At 44.2% G+C, this 26,316-nt stretch overlaps 1 protein-coding gene across 1 annotated transcript; it reads right to left on the bottom strand.

Moving 5' to 3' along the window:
• Positions 1 to 11,453: 11,453 nt before the first annotated feature.
• On the bottom strand, positions 11,454 to 26,023 carry LOC134601452 (dynein light chain Tctex-type 5-like). The gene is made up of 4 exons (XM_063445942.1): positions 25,850 to 26,023; positions 24,319 to 24,420; positions 15,174 to 15,224; positions 11,454 to 12,046 (listed from the first exon to the last, which is right to left on the bottom strand). Exons 1-4 carry the CDS (start codon positions 25,925 to 25,927, stop codon positions 11,699 to 11,701), a joined length of 579 nt encoding a protein of 192 aa, XP_063302012.1. The 5' UTR covers positions 25,928 to 26,023; the 3' UTR covers positions 11,454 to 11,698.
• Between the last annotated feature and the right edge of the window lie 293 nt (positions 26,024 to 26,316).

The following is a 26,316-nucleotide window of genomic DNA, read 5'->3' as shown; positions in this document are numbered from 1 at the left end:
TCCTCATAGATTGTTGTCTCTGTTAATATTCTGTATGTCAATTACTTGTTGTCAATATATTTGGTTGATGTTATGTAAATTACAATACATTACATTCACATAACACCACAGGCAGCAAATGCACACAATACCACGCACAGCCCATATTTACACACAAAAACCTACAAGCAAATCCCTCCATACACAATGTAACAATGCATACACAGCCTGCATATACACTCCCACAACACCACAGACTTCCCACACACATTTGCAAACCATGTGCCGCACCCATACATAACAAAAACAGATTTATTTTTTGTAAAAACAAAAACATCAAACATCCTAAGGGACTTCAGAGTTTTACATTGGCACAGCACTACCAAAAGGTTACCAACTACTGCCCTAACACACACATACACACACCACTACCAAAAGGTTTCCTACCCCTACTCTAACACACACACACACACACACACACACCACTACCAACAGGTTACCTACCCCTGCTCTAACACACACACACACACACACACACACACACACAAACACACCACTACCAAAAGGTTACCAACTACTGCCCTAACACACACATACACACACCACTACCAAAAGGTTTCCTACCCCTGCTCTAACACACGCACATACATACATACACACACACACACACACAGCACTACCAACAGGTTACCTACCCCTGCTCTAACACACACACACACACACACACACCACTACCAACAGGTTACCTACCCCTGCTCTAACACACACACACACACACACCACTACCAACAGGTTACCTACCCCTGCTCTAACACACACACACACACACACACACACACAAACACACCACTACCAAAAGGTTACCAACTACTGCCCTAACACACACATACACACACCACTACCAAAAGGTTTCCTACCCCTGCTCTAACACACACACATACATACATACACACACACACACAGCACTACCAACAGGTTACCTACCCCTGCTCTAACACACACACACACCACTACCAAAAGGTTACCTACCCCTGCCTTATCACACACACAATAGACCAGGCCATGCAAACCGGACAAATGCCCATTGGGCTGTGAGGACTGGCGGATATCCCTTGCCAGCCCCTGCAGGGCATCACTGGCTCAAAGTTCTCACTCACTGATCCAGCGACATGTAATGCAGTGGATGGCCTTAATATGAGGAAGGAGGAGCAGGCTCTGGTTTGCAGACCATGTATATCCGTATGGTCAATCAGGACATTCGCTCAGGTTACCACTCCATTACAGCTTAACACGTTTAGCCTGATTTTTGTAACTCAGTTCGCCCCTACACGGCTTTTATTCTTGTTGCTTTTTCAAGCAGTCTAGGCTTCGGTGATTAAACCCCAGAATATATGAAAGAGCAACAGGAAGCCATGCAGCTAGTAGGTCCATGAATATTCAGGCGGAGAAGTATAGGAAGAATTTCTTTTCTCTTTATAAGATGTAGAATGTCACGCATGACGTCCAGTGTTCTATTGTATCGTTTCTAATGACATACCGTCTTTCCCCAAAAATAAGACAGAGGATTAGATTAAATTTCCCTCCGAAAAACGCACTAGGGCTTATTTTTAGGGGAAACAGAGTAGCAGTAGTTTTTTTACCCTGTTTTACCATTTTTTTTTCTTTTTCTTCTTGCATTCTGTAGTGAGACGTGTTGAACTGTATGGCCTATAGATTCTCATGCCAATTTTTTATTTACATATAATACTGTATAGAATGGGAGGAAGGAGTGTTAGCTAGCATTTACTGATGAGATACAGAGAAATTAAAGGGACACTATTGTCACCAAAACAACTTGAGCTTAATGAAGCCGTTTTTGTGTATAGATCATGCCCCTGAAGTTTTACTGCTCAATTCTCTGCCATTTAGGAGTTAATTAACTTTAGTTTCTGTTTATGCAGCCCTAGCCACAATTTCCCTGGCTGTGACTGACACAGCCTGCATGAAAACAAAGTGGTTTCATTTTCAATCAGGTGCAACTTACTTTAAACGTTTTTATCTCGTGCTCTGTAACTTGAACTTTAATTACATACAGGAGGCTCATGCAGGTTCTAACAAGCTATTAAAGCGGCACTGTCATGGTCGCACCTGTTTTTTTTTTTTTTAACCTCCCTCCCGACTCCACTACATCTAATTGCCACCCTAGTCACCCCGAAATGCCAATAAGCCCCCCATATTAGCTATTTTTTCAACTTTATTTCAGGTCCAGACCTAAGTCCTGGGCACTGCCATCTTTGTGTGGGCAGATGAAGGCCCGGTGGGACACATCATCTGCCCACAGTAGATAGCGCTGTAAAATTACCGCACTTGGGCATTCGCTATTGTCCGAAATTCAGATGGGAATTTCGTCCATTAATATGTCAGAAAGACAAATGAATTAATAGAAATTTCAGATGAACACACAAACACTGAATGTCCATGTTCGTTCGTTCTGGTGAGTACAAGTAGGGAGCTACTGGCTACTAAGCCCCCCCATGTCCTCCCTCACTCTATGGTTGTCAATATGACCGCCATATTAGCATAAGGGAGATTGAAATCTCCGGAATATTCCTACGAGCTATGCCACGCACAGGGGCATGTGTACTAAACAGTACGCAGCCTGTGGCTGCATTGAGGCATCTATTAACTAGCGGAGGATATAGTGTCCCCCCCGAGCCCTGCGAGTGGGGGCTATTCAACTAAACAGGGGACATAGGGTCCCCCCTGGCCCCCACCTATGAGCGGCGGGTGGGGGCCCTAAATGACAATGTGGGGGACCTATTGTCCTCCCCCACCCATGAGCAGAGGGGTGGGGGCACTTAAAGTCAGTGGCGTACGTACCGCGGTCGCAGGGGTCGCAGCTGCGACCGGGCCCGGCACTCCAAGGGGCCCGGCCGCCCTGTGGCCCCCCGCGACCGGGTAGCAGCTGCCACACTTTGCGGCCCCGGCCCGTGCGGCAAACTGTCGGGGCCGCATGTCAAGGGGTCCATCGGGTGGCCCATGCTGTCAGGGCCACCCGATGGACATGGATTTTAAGGGGGCCCGGTCTGCGCTGAGCGCTTTAAGTGCTCAACCGGGCCCCCTGTGAGGACATCATCACGGCTGGGAGGAAGTGACCACACGTCACTCCTCCCAGCCTACTGAGAGCCCGCGCGGGAGGAAACAGAAAGGAGGAGGGAGTCAGAGTGGGAACTCTGACTCCCATCAGGCTGAGCCACCACTGGACCCACACATGGCAGGAAACATTTTGTGTATTTGTGTCTGTGTATGTGTGTATGTATGTCTGGTTATGTGTGTATGTATGTCTGTGTCTCTGTATGTGTGTATGTCTGTGTCTCTGTATGTGTGTATGTATGTCTGTGTCTGTGTGTATGTATGTCTGTGTCTGTGTCTCTGTATGTGTGTATGTATGTCTGTGTATGTGTGTATGTATGTCTGTGTCTCTGTATGTGTGTATGTATGTCTGTGTATGTGTGTATGTATGTCTGTGTCTGTGTATGTGTGTATGTATGTCTGTGTATGTGTGTATGTATGTCTGTGTCTCTGTATGTGTGTATGTCTGTGTCTCTGTATGTGTGTATGTATGTCTGTGTATGTGTGTATGTATGTCTGTGTCTGTGCCTCTGTATGTGTGTATGTATGTCTGTGTCTCTGTATGTGTGTGTGTCTGTGTCTCTGTATGTGTGTATGTCTGTGTCTGTGTATCTGTGTGTATGTCTGTGTATGTGTATCTGTATGTATGTCTGTGTCTCTGTGTGTGTGTATCCATATGTATGTCTGTGTCTCTGTGTGTGTGTGTGTGTATGTATGTGTGAGTCTGTGTCTCTGTGTGTATGTATGTCTGTGTCTTTGTCTCTGTATGTGTGTGTGTGTGTGTGTGTATCTGTGTGTGTGTGTGTATGTTTCTGTATGTGTGTATCTGTATGTATGTCTGTGTCTGTGTCTCTGTATGTGTGTATGTATGTGTGTGCCTGTGTCTCTGTATGTGTCTGTGTGTGTCTCTGTATGAATGTGTCTGCGTGTGTGTCTGTGTGTGTGTGTCTGCGTGTGTGTCTGTATGTATGTGTCTGCATGTGTGTATGTATGTATATGTCTGTCGGGGGTGTGTGTATGTGTTTGTGTCTGTATGTATGTGTCGATGGGGAGGGGCCCACAGTCAGGGGGGAGAGGTTCACGGTAGGGGGGGGCCCACGGATCAGTTTCGCACCGGGGCCCCATGGAGTGTGTGTACGCCACTGCTTAAAGTCAATTGGGGGAGGACCTCTTGTCATAGTCTCCGGCCCCCACCCATGGGCGACAGGTTGGGGCTAAATGTAAAAATACCTCCCCCCATGACTAGGGGTCCCCAGGCACCGAGCCCCCCCTAACCCCTTAAAAAATTAAATAAAGCCTTACCTACCCTCCTTACCCTAAACATAGTGAGGTGGGACAATAAAACTAAATACCTGTAAATAAAAAAATAAAAAACATACCATTTGATGTTTTCTTTTTTCTAAAACCTTTTTTCAGCCCCAAAAAGGGCAAAAAAATTCCATAATTCCAGACCAACGTATAAAATAAAAAAAACCTGAGCACAAAAAAATAATATGCTGAAAAAAAAATCCTGACGCTAAAAAACAACCCATCTTTACCCAGTGAGGGCAGACTGAGTTCCGCAGTGTGGGGAAAGGCTTATGAAGCCTTCCCACTCCCTGCAATTAGGCTCAGAGCGCTCTGATTGGTTGGTTTAAGCCAACCAATAAGAGTGCTCTGATAGGTAAATAGTAAGCCTTACATGTAACCAATCACCGTCATGGGTGTGGACCAAGGGGGACCCTATGCCCCACGTTTAGTTGAATAGCCCCCCATGGGTGGGGGCTCGGTGGGGACAGTATGCCCCCGCTAGTTAATAGATGCCCCACCATGGAGCCATCTATAGGTAGGGTGGGGGGCTGCTCACTGTTTAGTAGACATGCCGCTACTCACGGCATAGCGAGTAGGAGCAGTCACCCTTATTTACTAATACTAAGTCATTTTTACTTAGTATTAGTAAAGTTGGCTGAAAGACCAATCTAATACCGTGGGAATTAGGGAGGTATTTACTAAGCGGCTGCAAGATTCAGCCGCGATCGGATCGGATCAGATCAGAATTTCAATCATTCGAATTAAATTTCGAACTGACTTAAAAGCACAAATGTCATCCTAACACAAATGGACAAACTGTTCTCATTCTGTTAGGAGGAAATTCGGTAGCGTCGCCGGCGTTCAAGCTATATTACAGAATATTCGGGAATATTAAAGGCAGGCATCGCAAGATCACAGAGGAAAGGGTGAGTATTGTGGGAAAATTTCTTTGACCCACAGGAAGTGGGTCAGAGCTGGTCAAACATAGGAAAAATACATAAGACAAAGTAGACCGTACTTTGTCTTATATTTTAAAGAAGACTACATCACATAGGAAGAAACGAATTTCAGATCCTGTGAGAGGGAGAGAAGAGGAAGCGATTGGGGTAAGTTCGGCATGACAGTGCCGCTTTAACAGAGCAGGAGATAAGAAATTCTAAATTAAACAGTGTAAAGAAAGTACCTTTTTGTTCATTGAACTGCAGATTAAGTGCTCTCTGTGTATTTTCTGTGCCTGGAGATAATTGAGTTTAGTATAGTTCCTGACTCAATTATCTCTCAGGCACAGGGGAGGGATTATCTTGTTTTGTGTGGGAGTGTCCTGGACTTGAGAGCCAATGTAATGACAGTGTGTATGTTGCCATAGTCCCCTCTCAGGTCCAGTGGGGAATGCCCCATGAATATGTCACGGTAAACCCTTTGCATGGGAACTTGCATATAAACCAGCCAGTTGGCCTTAATAAATTAATTCCTGTTGCACCCTTCATCTAGTTTAGGCTGATGTTTGGGTATGCGTATGATTGCTGGGAGAATTTACTTGGATACTGCATTTTCTTTTGGAGAACGTTTGAATCAACATCCGAATTGCGAGCTATAATCACTCAGCTTTTAGCAGGTCGGGAGGAACCGGAAGCGAACGGGTATCTGAAATACCAGCGTTCTTAACAAACAGTATTTGCAATAAAGAAAGTGTAAACATTAGACGACTCTTTACAGGAAGTGTTTAGGAAGGCTGTGTAAGTCACATGCAGGGAGGTGTGTCTTGGGCTGCATATTTGGGCTGCATAAATAAAGTGATTTAACTCCCGAATGACAAATAATTGAGCATTGAGAATGGAGGGGAATGTTATATACATCAAAACTACTTTATTAAGCTAAACTTCAACAGAAAAAAATATTTCTGTGCTGGGTGAAGATCAGGTCTGGATGTAAGAAAGGGTTTATGGGATGAAGTCTTATAACAAATACCGTATTTATCGGCGTATAACACGCACTTTTTTCCCCTGAAAATAGGGGAAAAATCGTGGGTGCGTGTTATACGCCGATATCCCATAATTACTTACCTGTCCTGAAGCGTGGGCCGGCTTCACAGCGCGCACCGCGGTACAGGAACTTTAATTTAAGGTTCCGGTTTCCGGCGGGACTGAAAGGAAGTGTGCACAATAGTGTGCACACTTCCTTTCAGTCCCGCCGGAAACCGGAACCTTAAATTAAAGTTCCTGTTCCGCGGTGCACGGTGTGAAGCCGGCCCACGCTTCAGGACAGGTAAGTAATTATGGGAGGGGAGGAAAGTACACTATGGGAGGGGAGGGGAGGAAAGTACACTATGGGAGGGGAGGGGAGGGGGAGGAAAGTACACTATGGGAGGGGAGGGGGAGGAAAGTACACTATGGGAGGGGGAGGAAAGTACACTATGGGAGGGGAGGAGGGGAAGTACACTATGGGAGGGGAGGAGGAGGAAAGTACACTATGGGAGGGGAGGGGGAGGAAAGTACACTATGGGAGGGGAGGGGGGAGAATACTATGGGAGGGGAGAGGGGAGAATACTATGGGAGGGGAGAGGGGAGAATACTATGGGAGGGGAGGGGGGGAGAATACTATGGGAGGGGAGGGGGGGAGAATACTATGGGAGGGGAGGGGGGGAGAATACGAGGGGAGGGGGGGAGAATACTATGGGAGGGGAGGGGGGAGAATACTATATACTATGGGAGGGGAGGGTGGGAGAATACTATGGGAGGGGAGGGTGGGAGAATACTATGGGAGGGGAGGGGGGGAGAATACTATGGGAGGGGAGGGGGGGAGAATACTATGGGAGGGGAGGGGGGAGAATACTATGGGAGGAGGGGGGGAATACTATGGGAGGAGGGGGGAATACTATGGGAGGGGGGAGAATACTATGGAAAGGGGGGAATACTATGGGATGAGGGGGGAATACTATGGGATGAGGGGGGGGAATACTATGGGATGAGGGGGGAAATTTCCTGGAATTTCTTTCTAAAAATGAGGTGCGTGTTATACGCCTGTGCGTGTTATACGCCGATAAATACGGTAATAAAAGTTATCCCTTGTCACAAGGTTGGAGGAATGGGTTCATTTCTAATTCCTTTTTTTTAAAAATGCATTGCACCCTGCTTTGAAAGGGGTCTTTCAGTGTATATGTTCAATAAATGTCTTCGATTAAAGGGACTGTCCTGTAAATCTATCTTCTTCATGCATGGGCAACCTAACAAATACAGATAAAGAAAACAATGCACTAGAAATTAAATTCCAAAACGTCATAGTTTATTAGTTATCAAAAATAAAAAAATTGTTGTCACACAAAGTAGAAATGCAAATACATGGTGAATACATGTTTTTACAAATAGCAGGATATATGCAGTACTTTACAAAATAATTAAGGATAATGTTCAGATCAGGGCATGTCAGATAAAGCTGGCATAGTTAAAGGTGTGATATTAAATTATTTTTATTAAAATGAAAATGAAAATTCTGGGGTAAAATTTGACTGCATGGAAAAATAATTCTGATTTCAACCCTTTTTAGGAGAAGCCTAAAGGATTGACCTTAAGCCCCAGAGTAGGATCTGTGATTTGTAGCATGGAGAGGTCTGTGGAAGGGGCTATACATAGAGGACCTCCCAAATCTTTTGCAACCTTTGTTCTTTTAAAAGCCAGTATTTAACCCCTTAAGGACCAAACTTCTGGAATAAAAGGGAATCATGACATGTCATACATGTCATGTGTCCTTAAGGGGTTAAAAGGAGATCTTTAGATGTCCCATTACTGGTACACAGAAGATCCCTGCAGCTGGGTCTCCAACATAGGAGGACCTCAGTTCTAAACAGGGCCGGTGCAAGGATTTTTGCCGCCCTAGGCAAAAGTAAAGTTTGCCGCCCCCCATCCCCCCCCCGATATGACATCACAATGCCCCATGTTAACTAACGCAAGTGCTGCAGTGCCGCCGTGTTTACATTAAAAGGCCTGCAGGGACAGGCTATAGACACCAGAACCACTACATTAAGCTGCAGTGGTTCTGGGGACTAAAGTGTCCCTTTAATGTGAGGTAAATTAGAGATTAGTGCCACGAATAATATACTAGATTGCCTACTTACAATCAGATGAGGATGGTGATGGGCTCTACCTGCAGTCTGGCTCCACTGGTCTGGTGTAGAACAGGCTCTCTGGAGGCTGTTTGTGTTCTGGGAGAACAGGAAGAAGGCTCCATTTTTTTTAAGGCCCTTTGCACAGCTCAAGGTCTGGGCCCCAGGGTCCACCTTCATGTTCCACCAATTAGTTTGTTCACAGGAGTAGGGGATGTCCTGATATGTGTGTAAGGAATGCATTGTGTGAATCTGTGTTTGTATGTGTAAGGGCTGCAATGAGTGTTTCTGTGTATGTACGGGATGCAGTGTGTGCGTCTGTAAGGGGTGCATTGAGTGTGTGTAAGGAATGCATTGTGTGTTTCTGTGTGTGTAAGGGATGCATTGTGTGTAAGGGTTGAATTGCTTGTGTGTGTGTGTCTGTGTGTAATGCATTGTGTGTTTTTCTGTGTGCAAGGGGTGCATTGTGTGTGTGTGATGGATGTCAATCTCTCCCCCCTCCCTTGTCACTCTCTTCTCCCCCTCTCCCTCCCTCGTCACTCTCTTCTCAACCCCCCTTGTCCCTCTCTTCTCCCCCCCATGTCCCTCTCTTCTCCCCCCTCTTGTCCCTCTCTTCTCCCCCTCCCTTGTCACTCTCGTCTCCCCCGTTGTCACTCTCTTCTCCCCTCCCCACTCTCATTCCCCCTCCTAATCCCGTCAACTCCCCTCCCTGTCAATTTATCCCCCCCCCTTTCAATTTATTCCCCCCACCCTGCCTGTCCATTTATTCCCCCACCCTGCCTGTCCATTTCCCCCCTCCCTGTCCATTTATCCCCCCCCTCCCTGTCCATTTATTCCCTCCCCCTCCTGTCCATTTATTCCCTCCCCCTCCCTGTCCATTTATTTACCCCCTCCCTGTCCATTTATTCCCCCCCCTCCCTGTCCATTTATCCCCCCCCTCCCTGTCCATTTATTCCCCCTTCCCTGTCTGTCCATTTATTCCCCCCTCCCTGTCTGTCCATTTATTCCCCCCACCCTGCCTGTCCATTTATTCCCCCCTCCCTGTCCTCCCCCCCTCCCTGTCCATTTATCCCCCCCCCCTGTCCATTTATTTCCCCCTCTCCCTGTCCATTTATTTCCCCCCCTCCCTGTCCATTTATTTCTCCCCCCTCCCTGTCCATTTATTTCTCCCCCCTCCCTGTCCATTTATTTCTCCCCCCTCCCTGTCCATTTATTTCTCCCCCCTCCCTGTCCATTTATTTCTCCCCCCTCCCTGTCCATTTATTTCTCCCCCCCCCCCTCCCTCTTCATTGATTTCTCCTCCTCCCCTCCCTGTCCATTTATTTCTCCCCCTCCCTGTCCATTTATTTCTCCCCCTTCCCTGTCCATTTATTTCTCCCCCTTCCCTGTCCATTTATTTCTCCCCCTTCCCTGTCCATTTATTTCTCCCCCTCCCTGTCCATTTATTTCTCCCCCTTCCCTGTCCATTTATTTCTCCCCCTTCCCTGTCCATTTATTTCTCCCCCCCCCCTCTTCATTGATTTCTCCTCCTCCCTGTCCATTTATTTCTCCCCCTCCCTGTCCATTTATTTCTCCCCCCTCCCTGTCCATTTATTTCTCCCCCCCCTCTCCATTTATTTCTCCTCCCCCCCCCTCTCCATTTATTTCTCCTCCCCTCCCTCTTCATTGATTTCTCCTCCTCCCCTCCCTCTCCATTTATTTATCTCCCCCCCCCTCTCTATTTATTCCCCCCACCCTCCCCTACCTCTATAGTAGCGTGGCCGAGCTCTGTATCATGGTCCGCGGGTACAGGGAGCTTTTGTTTCCTGTACCCGGCGGACTGACAGGAAGTGAACACCAGTGTTCACTTCCTGTTAGTCCGTCCGAGTACAGGAGACAGATGCACCCTGAACCGGCGGACTATACTGCGCTCGGTCACGCTACAGAGAGGGAGTGACAGGAGGGAGCGCTGAGCGCTTCCCTCCTGTCAGCCCCCTCCCTCTCCTCATGCTGTGCCCGGGCGGTGCGCCCTCATGGACGCACCAGCCCGGGCGAAGCGGCAGCTGCCTGAGGCTCTCTACAGAGCGCTCGGGCGGCTGCAGCATTAGGGGGGCCGGCGCTCCTGGCGGCGCCCCTTCCCAAGGGGCGCCCTAGGCGGCTGCCTAGTCCGCCTTACAGGTAGCGCCGGCCCTGGTTCTAAATCTCTGAGGAAGCCAACAAAGTCTCAGAATTTTTTTTCTCAGAAAATACAGTGCTTACAAGAAAAAGGCTGCAGGGAGCTGTAGCACTCACCTGAACAACCTCATTAAGCTGAAGTTGTTCAGGTGACTGTAGTGTCCCTTTAATTCTTTAGGATATATTTTAAATCATCACAATCTGCAAGAATTGTTTTTTCAAAAGATTTATCTACAGAAGCAACAATTAAACTCTAAGGGAACCTTTGTGGATAAATAATTTGAAAAGTTTTCCTAACAGATTGTGATCACTTGAAAAGCTTACCAAAAAGAATGAACTCGAGAACAAAAAGGCTAATTCATCAGCCCTAAAACTGCGAGTGTCTCAGCTACAAAACAATAAAAATTAAAAATACAAAATTACTTAATGTGTCAAGAGGAATAGTGAAAATAAATGACATGCCACAAACTGCATTGGTAAGAAAAAAACAGTGGTTATGGGTTAAACTCATCAACAAAGTTAAAAAGCACAGTTCATAGGATAATTTGGAAATTTAACAATAGTATAGCTTAAAATGAACAGGGTACTTACTTTTTGACCCATTCTCAAAAAGAATCTATTTTCCAAAGTAAACAGAAAGCTTTTTTCAGTGTATATTGCGCATTTTTATAAAAATACTATAAAAGGGTTTATTTACGTATCTCCCAACAACTGATGACGTGTTTTGGAAAATGCATTCGACACAGTAAGGCTGCAGTGAAATGTAGAGGGAAATATACAAAGACAATATACATAGCCAAACATGTTGTGCAAACATTACACTTCCATTTTCAGCATGACCTTGGATTTAACCAAATGTAATTAATAGATGTAGCCTTTCTGACTGTATATGGGAAGCTTACAATAAGTGCATTCATGAAAAGTAATTGTAATTGTATTTAATATGAGGCCCACTGGAAAATGGACAGATAGACTGTATTATTGTAGGGCAAACGTTGAGAAATGCCAGGTCATTGTAGGCCAAAAAAACATGTATCGAGAGACACACGGGTAACTGATACAGTGCTACTCACAGTATACCACATATACAGCTACCACGCAGAACATGCTGGAATTCTGATGCACATGTGCCACGTAGCTGTCAGAATGAGAGTCCCACAAGCTGCGACTGACCACGATGATGTCCTCTTGTCCTCGTTCCCCCAGATTCACCACGCACAAAACCTTGTAACGGGCTGGAAGTACGCGTTTCACCAAGTTCTTTACCTCTTCGCTGACCTCTTTCACCAGCGATGGAGCACGGGTGGTGTCATAGGTCATCTCCCCAATTTTCCCAGGCAGGTAGTCCTCCAGAATGTGTTTAATGGTTGGGACCTGGATCTTCTCAGAAGGTCGAGCTGCGTACGAAGGTGGCTGGGTTTGGAAACAAATTATATTTAGCATAGAAAGTAACGCCTACATTCCACAATTTGATTTTCAATTTCTGTTTATTATGATATTTTCATGTTGAGAAAGGCATTCAATTGGTAAACAGTAAGAAACTCGCAGGTTTCTGTTCTCTGTAGGCAAAGTTAAGACAGTGAAACAAGTAGAATTCAGCATACATTTCAATAGAGAGACCCGCGGGTCTCCGGGTATGATAAGAATAGCTATCCAGCATAATGTTTACAGCGTGGGTATTATATATTCGATCAACAGGATTATATGCAGTAGACAAACATTGGTTGCATACGGGGCAAACCGCTCCCAACACAGAAACATGAGAGTCACCTAGCACTGTATTACACGAACAGTAGGGTACGGTGTCAAGGAAGGTATAGGAAAGGTGGGTTCAGACTTTGATTTTCAATTTCCTACATTTTTGATGTTTAACAAATAAACCCCAATCCATTATATTGACCATTCCACTGCCACGTTAAACACTGCACTTGAACTTGTTTTACTGTATTGCCGAGGGGTTATTCCTGTATATCAATGACATCTCTGTAGCTGGAACTGAGAATTAGGAAGCAGACATGACATTCTACCCCTTTAACAAAATATATTGGGCCCTGCTCTCTTAGGTGATCCAGTGGATTCTGGGTAGGGGATAGGACATATATGAATGCCCTTGATGCCCTTCCGTCACTACTAGACTGTAAGCTTGTTTGAGCAGGGTCCTCATCAACCTATTGTTCCTGTAACATTTTGTAGCTGTCTCATTTATTGTTAAATGTCCCCCTTTATATAATATTGTAAAGTGCTGCAGAATAAGTTGGCGCTAGATCAATGCCAAAAATAATAATAATAATAATAATTCAGTTTCCAGGCTTTATATTAACACCTGCTCATCTGTACTCGGAGCCAGTTACTTCATTACTGCCATTGTTTGCAACAACTATGGAAAAATGTAAGCATGAGAGACAAAAGTGAACTTTGAATCCACAGCCTCTAGGGGGAGCCCAAGCACAAGTGATAGCCGATGATATCTAACATTTCAGTAGGTCTCAATCTTTGTAGATCAGTGGACGAGCGTAAAAGGTAACAATTTATAAAACCCGAGATAAAAAATAAATGCAAAAGGTATGATATAATATTTTCATGTTAATCAACACATGATAGTAAGGCACGCACACACAAACTAGCTTGCACACCACACAGGGCCACCGTGGAGAATCTCAAGGGCTATATACCAAAGTTTTGGGGCAACTATACATACCTCTTATTCTGTATGGTGAGAAGGAGGATATACTGTATTAGTAAATTACGGTTATGAGAGAGCCAATACAAGGCATAGAACCATGGACAAGGACCTCCTTCGCTTGGACCATAACCCAGACAAACAACATAATGAGTAACGGCACATGGAGTGTCCCTTTAAACCACTGCTGAATAACTTTTTATCACAGATTCCTAAATTGCGTACATTGCTTCAAAATATTCTTACATTTCAGTGACCCATTTTTTAGGTGCAATATTAGATATCTCAAAACTAATTTAGCAAGAACCCTTCTACAGACTTTTTTCCAAAGTAAGAAGAGTCTCCATTGCCTACAATAAACAATCCATGGAATATTTGTCTGGAGACTGATCAATAGTTTGTACCTGTTGAAAGTATCGGGGACCCAATGAATTAGCAAAGAGACCCACATTTGTGTCCTGGCCCATTATTTAAAGGGTCACTATACTATAAGGACCATAACTGCTACAGTGATTATAGTGTCAGGAGTCCCCAGGTTGCATCTCACTGTTACGAGAAAGGCTGAACTTGATGGATGAATGCCTCTTTTAACTATGTAACTATGTAACAGTGAAAAGTGTCAAACCGGTTTTGAATGGAGTGACACCTGTTGGGTTTCCCCGGTGTATGTCTAGGTTTGTGGTAGTCCTTATGGAAGTGCGACGCGGTTACTGGATCACGTCAAAGGCTTTTCCTTCATTGGCATGAACTGTGAGGTCAAATTTGCAGATTTTTTACAAAACACACAGACAAAACAGTTGACAAAGTCTAAGGATTAAGTTGTTTGATGAGTGTAAACTGAGAGGATCCTGCGGCATGTGACTTTCAGGGATCTCCTCTTCTGTGCTGCGGGTTAATCCTGTTTACCCCTTCCGCCCAACTCTGTGGTTACACACACACAAACATTCAGCTCAAAGAAAACACAACCAATTCAGAAACAAACAGTGTTACGGCAACTGCTGTGCAGGAGAAATGCCCCACTATTTGTCACTGTGACACCGTCAAAGCACAGGAGTATTATTTAGTATTGTATGATTGCTTTTTCTTGTCTGCTTTTCAGAAAATCAGATGGGGTTCATCTATTAAACCAGGATTCATGGAGGGTCAGTAGAGAGACTGAAAAATGAGACATTAGATTGCAATAAAACTCTTTAGAATTCTCGCTGCTGCTTTCAATCCATAGGCAAACAACAGCAGAGAGCCACTTAGACCAGGGAACTACTCATCAAGGACATCTCATGGTGATCTATGAGGTCTGTTCTTACTCTACCAATCCCTGTAGAGCAAGGATTTATTTGATATGTAGTTCCAGTTGCATTAATCTAATCAGTGGAAATACCCCATGATTCTATATCAGCCATGCTGCCGTTTCTGTAAATTTAAGGACACAGTTATCCCAGTTTTGTGCATAGTGTTCTATCGAAATGTTGATCACTCATACGGGCAACTGGTACAGATATGGTCAAGTCTTGGGGATCTACTATATACCACTGCATCTGTGGCAATACAACATATGTGACTCCATTTTACCATGGTGTCTCTCCATGGCGGGAGTGGGAGAGGAGATCTGTGACTCGTGCAGATCGCACAGCAGGGCATATCTTTAAGTGACCATTCGTTGGACCCAATCTTCTTTACCTCGGAATCCCAGATGGTATATAGCAGAAACAGTTTAAACCAGACATAGAAGCTTGCACGTGTATTCACAGGCCCCTGCAGGCTGCAGCCATTATACTCTAACATGGGATGATCTAAGGCCTACGCGGCATGGTTATCTGGTGGGTATCTCAGATCTAGAAGAATACAGGAATTTATACGTACCTGAGGAACCACAATTTCCGTCTTCTTATTTACCTTCAACGCTCTCCTCTCCTGGAAAGGATAGAAATAAATGAACAGTCAAAACCGGGTATATGTTAAAGCCCAGGTAGCGCACTGCTTTGTAGAGGAGTCAAACATCGGTCCTTTCACTGTTGGACTACATTTCCCAGAATTCTCCCCAAATGTTTGGAATAGTGGTAAAACCAGCAAGTGGAAGGCCATGGTTGAACCAGCCTAATCTCAGAATTTTTTTTTACAATAAAGGTTCTGGAATTAAAGAGAATACATTCTCTCATGGCACTAGTGTTATACTACAAGAACTATTCCAATAGCCAGCAGAGTCCGTAGGATTTGGGGTGCCTTCACATGTGGTGAGTGAGAAAACAAAATTATATACAGGGTTGCCTGTTCTGCTACCTACTGAGACAGGCAGTCTAATTATATTTCTTGAACCTTCACTATATTAAGAATTACGGAATTAAGTACAGCAGGTTTTTATTTATGTTATTATGTAGTGATCTCCTTCACTGTAGTGTGAAGAGGTATCTTCATTACATATACAGACACCTACATTCACACACACACACACAAATACATATCTGCATTCATGCACAATAATATTACAAGTGCATACACACCTGCATTTATACACAGATAAATACACACCTGCGTTTACATAGAAAAAGCCGCCTGCATTCGTACACTGATAATACGTATAAATAGGCAGCTGCATTCACACACACCTGCATTCATAGACAATGACATTACAGAGAAAAATAGACAACGGCATACACACACACAAATATAAAGACATTAGAATACATACACTGATATTACAAATAAATAGACACTAGCCACCACACATTGACTATATACAAAATTATTCATTGTTTCTGTTTATGCAGCCCTAGCCACACCTCCCCTGACTGGGACTGACAAAGCCTACATGAAAAAAAACTGGTTTCACTTTAAGTCAGATGTAACTAACTTTAAACGTTTGTATCTCCTGCTGTGTAAAATTAACTTTAATTACATATAGGAGGCTCCTGCAGGGTCTAGCAATCTATTAACAGAGCAGGAGATATGGAAATCTAAATTAAACAGATTTTGCAATAAAGGAAGGATAAATATTAGATTCCTCTTTACAGGAAGTGTTTAGGAAGGCTGTGCAAGTCACATGCAGGGAGATGTGACTAGGGCTGCAAACACAAAGTGATTTATACACCAAAAGTGCTTCATTAAGCTAAAGTTGTTTTGTTGACTATAGTGTCCCTTTAATATAGCTCAACACAACAAATGTGTGGTTTCCCCAAATTCAACTAAAAATGCAACTTATAATGACTTCTCCAGTCTCAAAAATATTCAACTCCCTGAATAGAATCCCTCACAACAGCACACATATGCAAAGCAGGTGTTGTCTTAAGCACACCTGATGCAACTAATCAAGGGCTTCATTAGTTGCACCACGTGTGCTTGAGCAGGAACACTTTAAATACCTGACTGGCTAGGGGTTTATTGAGTGTTACGTTTGACTGCATGTTAGAAATATGGCAAAAGCCTAATAGAACCAGAAATACCAAAGAGAGGGGAAAGGGAACCAATAGATGGGGAAACACCAATACGTTGGTGGTCAACCCAGAGGTCAATTCAACTATGGAGAGGCGCCTGGGTGAAGGAGCTCATGGACCCATTGTTCCTCCCAACGTTGATCGTGGCAGGGATGTGGGAACATGTTCCCCACAAAACTCTGGCAATTGGTAAGACCAATTGGTAAGACCAGAGTCCAGATGCTGTTTTTATATTTTATTTTCTTTATTCCCCACTTTCTTTTGTCTTTTCTCCTATTCTGGGGGGTTGCGGCGGCTGGGGGCTGATCGAGGGGGTTGCCGGGGGACATGATAGGGTGACGGAAGACGGAAAAGAAACTATGACAGGCATATATGGTAGAAGTGAACATATCACAAGATGGAGATTAAGATCACCTCCTTGAACGTTAAGGGTCTTAATGCCCCAAGGAAGCGCTGACTTATGTTCAAAGAACTGAAAAGGACGAAATCCGACATAGCATTTGTCCAAGAGACCCATTTGCCAAAACAGGCCCAGTTTCGGCAGAGAGACCACACCTAAGCCAGGTCCCATCGCAAACGTAATGGGGTGTTGATCCTTATTAGAAGCAGCTGTCCCTTCCGAACAAATTCTCAGGAGGCAGACCCAGAGGGTCGCTTTGTTATCATTTTGGGTACCCTACACTCGCATACCATTCATCTGATAAATATCTACGTGCCGAATCAACTGGATCCTGGGTTTTGGAACATGCTCCGGGACAAACTCTCGGCTCTGCCCCACGGCATGGTGTATATGGGGGGCAATTTTAATGCGGCCCTGTGCCCGGCTGTTGACGAGAGCTCGCGGGATGGAATACCTAGATCCCAGGGCAGGGGCAGCCAGGATTGGCTACTTAAAGATTTCATAGCTGAAACTGAGATGGTAGATATATGGCGAGCTCACCACGCGGGCATGCTCCCCATGGCCCGTACTCGAGGATAGACCTCTTCTTGGCTAATGCGTTGGGCATGGCTCGAACAGTGGGGTCAAAGGTTGGCAATATATCATGGTCGGACCACGCAAATGTGTCTATCACATTAGGCAACCTATGTGTAGCATCCTCATGGATGTGGAAACTGAACGCGTCTTTGCTACGGAACACGGAGATACAAGAACAGATTCGGAAAAGGATAATAGAATAAACAAAAAAGAAGGGTTTTTGAAGTGATTAACAAAAATACTGGACAGAAATAATAGGGTGTTACGATTGCCTCCGGTCTAGCAGGAGGTTGGATCGTTTGGATGTCCTGGTTCCCGAACACAAAGAGTCGAACGGAGCTGTAATCGGTAGAGACCTGCAAGTGTAATATCTCCCACTAGCTATAGCTCAGCTAGGATACCCTTTCCCCACAAAACGAGCCGAGGCTGCGATTAGAGGGTCAAAATAAGAACTGGCTTTACTGACACAGGACAGCGTTATTTATGCAAACGTTCCTGGTCCAGGGACAGCCCCCTCTGGACCGGGTGGCATGTCGGGACAAAACATACAATCAGTCAATTACAATACACTTTATCTTTTGAAATAAGTCCCCTCCCTCCTTGGCGATAATGAATCCAACGGCTAGTGTGCCTCGATTATCCCCAAGGGCCCAAAATCCCACGTGGAATATCCATACGGGAAAACAGTAGAAAATATATAATCACAACATTTTACCAGGAATCCTTCACATCCTACCCATCATTATATAGCTCAGGTCTGAGTGCATCATCCGGGTGAATAGCGCTCAGACCTCACGAATAACATAGTCAGTCTCTTGGATACAAAGTCTTTTGTGTGTTCTTTGTCCCGAACACGAGGTGGCGGCCATGTTTTAAGCGGTGACAATAGGCAGCAGTACCTCGGCGTGATATTATGGAACTATCCCCGGCTAAGGTGATATACGAATCCCTGCTCTCTGTCTGGGTGTTATCACTGTTCCGTAAACGAATGGGGACTGCCATGAAGGGGCACTTAGTCTGCGTTTAACCACAACATTCCACCGACTGATTGAGGCCACACGCCTGGTCGTAGGTGGTCCCCGTTCGTGTCCTGCTCGGTAGTTTCCATATCAGGAGATCCGACACGAACGGGCCTCGTCGAGAGTCGTCAATTAGCTTGCTGTTAACCGCAAACCGCCATTCCCTGGGTGATTAATTGGCGGCACACTTCCCCAGCCGGGTGGTCGGCCGTTCGGTACTTCCAGAGGTGGCCGGGGTTAAGTGGCGGCACACGCCAAGAACTGGGGGATCCGTCGATCGTTTGCCGAACCTCGGTATAAATCCATTGGTGAGTTTTGTATTTCCAGTGTGACAACAGTTCTTTGTAAAGTATCCAGCATAACGTTAGTTGTAGCAGTGTTATAAACAGTAATAGTGTAACATAAGGGATAACCCTTAGAAATAAGTGGCAAACACGAAAAGACTGAACTGTCCAGTGACCTCTCTTAGAATAATAGAATACTTCGATTTGAACACCACCCCGGAGGTGAACGCGAGCACGATTTGGGCGGCTCACAAAGTGGTTATGAGAGGGACCCTGATCAAATTGACCACCAGAAGGAAGAAAATGAAACATCAGAAGCTGGAGACCTTACTGGGACAATTGAGAACCCTCGAACAGAAACACCAAACTGTGCCGGATGAGGGATCCTACAGGCAACTGGAAGCAGTGAGAAGAAGCATCCGTACACTATTACTGGATGATACGGCTAGATCCATGGTTTGGTCAAAACGGACATACTTTGAAAAGGCTAACAAAATGGACACTCTCCTGGCTAGGATGCTTTGGCCTAGGCAGGAAAGGTCCCACATTACAGCCATCAGACATCCTGACGGTATTACAAAATCGAAACCCGCTGAGATAGCTAGGGTTTTCGAAGATTTTTATAAAAGGTTGTACAACCACACACCGGACGGAAGTCCCTATGGGGAGCATGAGGAGGATCATATACTTCAATATCTGGACAACTTAGGGATGACTAGATTGAGGGGAGAGGCAGTGGGTACTCTGGCGGCGGATATTACTGAAGACAAAGTGGACAAAGCTATCTCGAGTTTGAAAGGCAACAGAGCACCAGGGCGAGACGGATTTGATGGCACATATTACAAAACCTTCAGGGAGGAGCTCGCACCTCAACTGGTACGACTTTTTGATAACCTACGACAGGGAGGACAACTGGACCCTGATTTGTCTCTGGCTACCATCGTGTTACTGCCCAAACCAGGAAAGGATCCACTTCATCCAGAAAATTATAGGCCCATATTGCTAACTAACCATGACCTGAAGATTCTGGCAAAGATACAAGCAGACAGACTGAACCCGTTGTTGAACTCGCTCATCCATGCAGATCAGGTCTGTTTTATCCAAGGCAGGCAATTGTTTGAAAATACCAGGAGGAATATAGATTTGATTTGGAAACAAGTGGCTACTGGGACACCCACACTATTGGTGTCCATAGATGCTGAAAAGGCCTTTGACAGGGTCCGGTGGCAATTTCTCTTCCCGGTACTGAGGAGTATGGACTTCCCGGAAGGATATTTAACAATAACGAGAGCGATGTACCATAATGTGCGGGCACAGGTGCAGATATCGGGAGCCCCACTGAACCCTTTTCAGTTATACAATGGAACCAGACAGGGGTGCCCTCTTTCCCCCCTCCTCTTCGTATTGGCTTTGGAGCCTTTGCTACAAGCGATACGTCGGCATCCGAACATTGAGGGTGTTAGGATGGGTGACAAAGAATTTACAGTATCGGCCTACGCGGACGATGTCCTCCTGACCTTTACGAAACCCGATGGAATTGATGTCGGCACTACAGGAGGTCATGACAGAATACGGTACGGTATCAGAATACAAGGCAAACATCCAGAAGTCCAGTGCTCTTCCGGTCTGTCTCATGGAGGCCGATACAGCTCGGATTCGGGAGACCTACCAAATCCGGATGGAAACAGACTCCCTAAAGTACTTAGGGATTTATCTGATGGCTGATCCCGGACGTATATACCTTGCTAATTACGTCCCCATGCTTAGAGCGTTGATAGGAGACCTAGACAAGTGGACGGATAAACCTATCTCTTGGATAGGACAGATCAATCTGTGAAGATGAACATCCTTCCACGCATACTATTCTTATTTCAGGCATTAACCGTCGGCGTCACAAAACCTCAATTAATTCCTCTGCAAAGATCGATAGGGGATTTTATTTGGCAAAATAGAAGGCATAGAATCTCCAAACAGATACTGTATAGACGTAAAGACAGAGGGGGGTTGGGCCTCCCGAATCTATATTTCTACTATCTCGCGGCACAATTGATGCAGGTAGCCATGTGGCACTGCTCGTCGGAAGAGAGAAGGTGGGTGGACATTGAGTCTATGATGGTGGTGGTTGATGTCCCTCAGTTTACGATGTGGGTTCCCAAGGAACATAGACCTGCTATACGGATAACTTGTCCAGCCATACTCAACTCGATCAAATATGGGACACATGTAATACCAAATATGGGCTGGCATCGCCCCCCTCCCCTTTGACTCCGATCCTTAGGAACAGAGAGTTTCTGCCTGGCATGGCCCCCAGAGAATTTCGTAATATAGAAAGAACCGGACTACAACGGCTCCACCAGCTATATCAAAATGGAGAGGTCGTCCAATTTGCAGAACTCCAACAAGGCAACCACTTAACCCCTGCAGACTTTTTTAGATATGTTCAGATTTGCGATTTCACAAGAAGACCACACATTAAGGCTAACCTTCTATGAGAGGCTTTGCCTGGATGGGGCAGCCCCCAAAGGTATGATCACACTTTTATATGCTCACCTTAGTGCAGAAAATGGAGAATGGGGAAGACTGACTTATACAGATCAATGGGAGACGGACCTCAGGGAGGTCTTGGAGGGAGTTGAGTGGCAGGAGATATGGGAGGCGAATGCCACAGTTTCAATATGTGTCACTCTACAGGAGTAAGCATGTAAAACTATGCTTAGGTGGTATACCACGCCAGTAAAACTATATAGAATGCACAAATTGGACACTGACGACTGTTGGCAGGGTTGCGGAGCTCGAGGAACATCCATCCACATGTGGTGGGACTGCCCGAAGTTACGTAGGTCTGTGGAGGATCCGCAGACCCATGGATATACCTGTTAAATAGATCACTGGACGGATGGACTAGGAGAGAACAGAAATTAGTACATAAGATAACTTTGAGCGCACGCCGTGCAATAGCGACCGCATGGCTCTCACCAGAGGGACCAGAATTCCCGGGGGTAATATCTAGGATCAGAGAATGTAGAATTATGGACAACTTGACAGCAAGGGTAAGAGGGACATTTCAAAAAATGTGGGAACCATGGGACAACAGTTTAGTGGGCTCAAGTGGAGACTGATAGGGCTCTTTTCTTGGGGGGTCTGACATGATTCCCGCGCTGTCGTTGTGGGGCCACTGTCCTCCCCCCAGCCCACCCCCTTTTTTTCTCGTCTTTGCTCTCCCTTAATTGTCTACATATCTTCTTTCTCTTCCTTTTTATTAGAATTTCTCTTTTTTTTTTGTGTGTTCTTCTTTTCTACTTTTTTTTGGCCCTTCCCCTTTCTCGGGAATAAGGCCTTTTTAATTTTTTCCAGGCATGATAATACTGTCGGAGGAACAAGGTAGCACATGAGCAAGACTAGTTATTGAATAGAATGGGCTACTTGTATCGCCTAAATGCCTGTCCTTGATTAAAATAAAAACCCTCAGTAGACGGCAGGTGTCAATGGTTTTTAAGGAATGGGCATGTATTGTATTTGTTGAAATGCATTATGTTTTCAAGAATTGTATTCAAGTTGGCTATTGGGCACGCCCAAAGTGGATGTACACTTGCTATTATTATTGAGTGAAAAATAAAGAATACTAAAAAAAAAAAGAAATATGGCAAAAGAAATAAGTCAAAAGAAATATCCACAAGGTTAAAATAAGAGATCATCGCTCTTCACAAACAAGGAACATTATACAAAAAGATAGTGAAGGCACTGAATGTTCCTAGAGAGAAAATTGGGAGCATAGTTTGCAAGTTCAAAGTTGAAGGAACAGTGGTCACACTTCCTGGGAAGGGCAAAAAAAATTAGCTATCAATTGCTGAAACAAGATTTCTGAGACGGCAGGTTGTGAAAAACTCTCGAGTGACTGCAAAAGACCAGCAGTAAGACTTGGTGGCAACAGGCACTGAGGTTTCAGTGAGCACAGTAAGGTGCGATCTCACATAGAAAGTTTTCATGCAAGAACTCTAAAATGTGCACTATTAATGACCCAAAAGCACAAGAACAATCATCTTCCATATGCTTAAAATCATATAAATAGGGTACAGAAGTTTGGGTATTCAGTTCTGTGGAGCAATGAAACAAAACTGGAACTTTTCGGCCCAATGGATCAGTGGTATGTCTGGTGGAAGAAGAATGAAGCATAGGCTGAAAAAGAACACTGTGCCTACTGTGAAGCATGGTGGTGGCTCGGTGATGCTCTGGGGCTGATTTGCATCCTCTGGCACTGGAGACCTGCAGCGTGGATTCATTGAAGTATCAGGAAAGCCTTGGAGAAAATGTCATGCTGCCTGTGAGGAAGCTGAAGCTTGGGCATCATTGTACCTTCCAACACGACAATGATCCCAGGTATACCTCAAATTCCACCAAGGCTTGGTTACAGAAGAAGTCCTAGAAAATTGTACAGTGGCCGTCACAGTCACCTGACTTGAACCCCATAGAAAATCTCTGGTGGGATTTGAAGAAGGCGGTTGAAGCACGCAAGCCCAAAAATATAACTTAACTGGAGGCCATTGCTCATGAGCAATGGGCTAAGATTCTTCAGGAACACTGACAGAAGCTGGTGTCTGGCTATGCATCTCATTTGCAGCACGTCATAACATCAAAAGGGTGCCATACTAAGTACTAAAGATGCTTGCCATAACGGGTTAGAAAGTTTTGAAACTGCAGAAGTCATTATAAGTTGTATTTTCAGCTGCATTTGGGGATACCACTCGAAGCATTCGTTGTGTTAAACTATTTCTCTTGCTTTTTTGTTTTATTTGTTCATTGCATGCAGCAAAAAATTTGTACATTTTGACAATTAACCTGATTTTCAAATGGGGTTGAATAATTTTGATTACAACTGTTGGTAAATACGCACCTTAGTTACAAACACTGAAACTACTAGGAAACACTGAAACACTTGGGTTACTTTAAAACATCTTAAATCCTAAAGAACAAACCATAGAGCCGAGAAATTTGCTAAAAAATATATATTTATTATCTACTAAACAGTGAGTTTTAGCAAGTCGATGGGCAATTTCCTAATAAAATGATCCTAACTTCGGCTGAGCAGCAGATTTTGGGTTAACAATTGCTTGTCAACTCAGCGTAACCCAATGCTTCTTTACCAGCACCGTCGCAGACCAAATCCCACCACAATAACCATCACCTGCAGCTACATTCCACCCAGAGGTATAATTAAACAAAGCTCCCAGCTTGGCCAGTAATTATCTAGATACAGCTCACGTAAGCACAATCATATAGATCATTCCATGCAGGTCGTACCTTTAGATTTTTTGTCATTCTCTGAGCAGCGAGGAGACCTGTTAAACTCCAGGATGCCTGATTATTGATGGACACATTGCCCAGCCTGCTTCTCAGTAAAGGCTGGAAATTGGGAAACAAGAAAGTGGGCAGATTTGTAGTTACATAGTATCACTTTAAAAAAGCAATGTACTCAGTATTATTATACAGGGCAGCGTGTTCATTATCAGTGTATAGATACTCAGTATTATTATACAGCGCAGTGTGTTCATTATCAGTGTATAGATACTCAGTATCATTATACAGTGCAGTGTGTTCATTATCGGTGTATATATACTCAGGATTATTATACAGTGCAGTGTGTTCATTATCAGTGTATAGATACTCAGTATTATTATACAGCGCAGTGTGTTCATTATCAGTGTATAGATACTCAGATTATTATACAGTGCAGTGTGTTCATTATCAGTGTATAGATACTCAGGATTATTATACAGCGCAGTGTGTTCATTATCAGTGTATAGATACTCAGGATTATTATACAGCGCAGTGTGTTCATTATCAGTGTATAGATACTCAGTATTATTATACAGCGCAGTGTGTTCATTATCAGTGTATAGACACTCAGTATTATTATACAGCGTAGTGTGTTCATTATCAGTGTATAGGTACTCTGTATTATTATACAGTGCAGTGTGTTCATTATCAGTGTATAGCTACTCAGTATCATTATACAGTGCAGTGTGTTCATTATCGGTGTATTGATACTCAGATCATTATACAGTGCAGTGTGTTCATTATCAGTGTATAGATACTCACCATTTTTATACAGCGCGGTGTGTTCATTATCGGTGTATAGATACTCAGGATTATTATACAGTGCAGTGTGTTCATTATCGGTGTATAGATACTCAGTATTATTATACAGTGCAGTGTGTTCATTATCGGTGTATAGATACTCAGTATTATTATACAGTGCAGTGTGTTCATTATCGGTGTATAGATACTCAGTATTATTATACAGTGCAGTGTGTTCATTATCGGTGTATAGATACTCAGTATTATTATACAGTGCAGTGTGTTCATTATCAGTGTATAGATACTCAGTATTATTATACAGCGCAGCGTGTTCATTATCAGTGTATAGATACTCAGTATTATTATACAGCGCAGTGTGTTCATTATCAGTGTATAGATACACAGAATTATTATACGGCGCAGTGTGTTCATTATCAGTGTATAGATACTTAGTATTATTATACAGCACAGTGTGTTCATTATCAGTGTATAGATACTCAGTATTATTATACAGCACAGTGCGTTCATTATCAGTGTATAGATACTCAGTATTATTATACAGCGCAGTGCGTTCATTATCAGTGTATAGATACTCAGTATCATTATACAGCGCAGTGTGTTCATTATCAGTGTATAGATACTTAGTATTATTATACAGCGCAGTGTGTTCATGATCAGTGTATAGATATTCAGTATCATTATACAGTACGGTATTCCCGTATAAAGATGTTCGGATTCATTAAACTCTGCTTACCATTTTAGGAGCCGCTCTGTCCGCAGGGTCTCTAACACTGGCAATGGAAGATCTCTTTCCATCTGGTTTCGAAGCCATGTCCCAGGCTCTATCACTGCTGTAACTGCGGGATCAGAGCTGTACAGTAATGCAGGGACAGGTTCCAGGTAAATATTGATTGCAACGGCTCAGGAGATCAGGCTTTGTGTATGGAAAATGTCATGTGTTGCTTTGGCACTGTGACAGCTAATCCTTTGTGTCAATAAAAAGCTTTAGATTTGTGGCACCAACAGAGGTGTGTATCCTATACAGGGGAAACACCACTTCAGAAGGGAAATATTGACTGGTTAAAGTTAGAGTACAATGGGTACAATTAGCTCTATAATCTATGATAGGGTTAGATCAGGGGTGTTCCTCTATGTCAATTATTAAACATAGGATTCAAAATCAAGGGCCATTTTATTCTATAAAGTGAAAGGAATTTGTTG

This window comes from Pelobates fuscus, chromosome 3 (genome assembly GCF_036172605.1).
Source record: "Pelobates fuscus isolate aPelFus1 chromosome 3, aPelFus1.pri, whole genome shotgun sequence".
Classification (NCBI taxonomy): Eukaryota; Metazoa; Chordata; class Amphibia; order Anura; family Pelobatidae; genus Pelobates; species Pelobates fuscus.
This window is presented reverse-complemented; position numbering and strand designations above follow the sequence as displayed.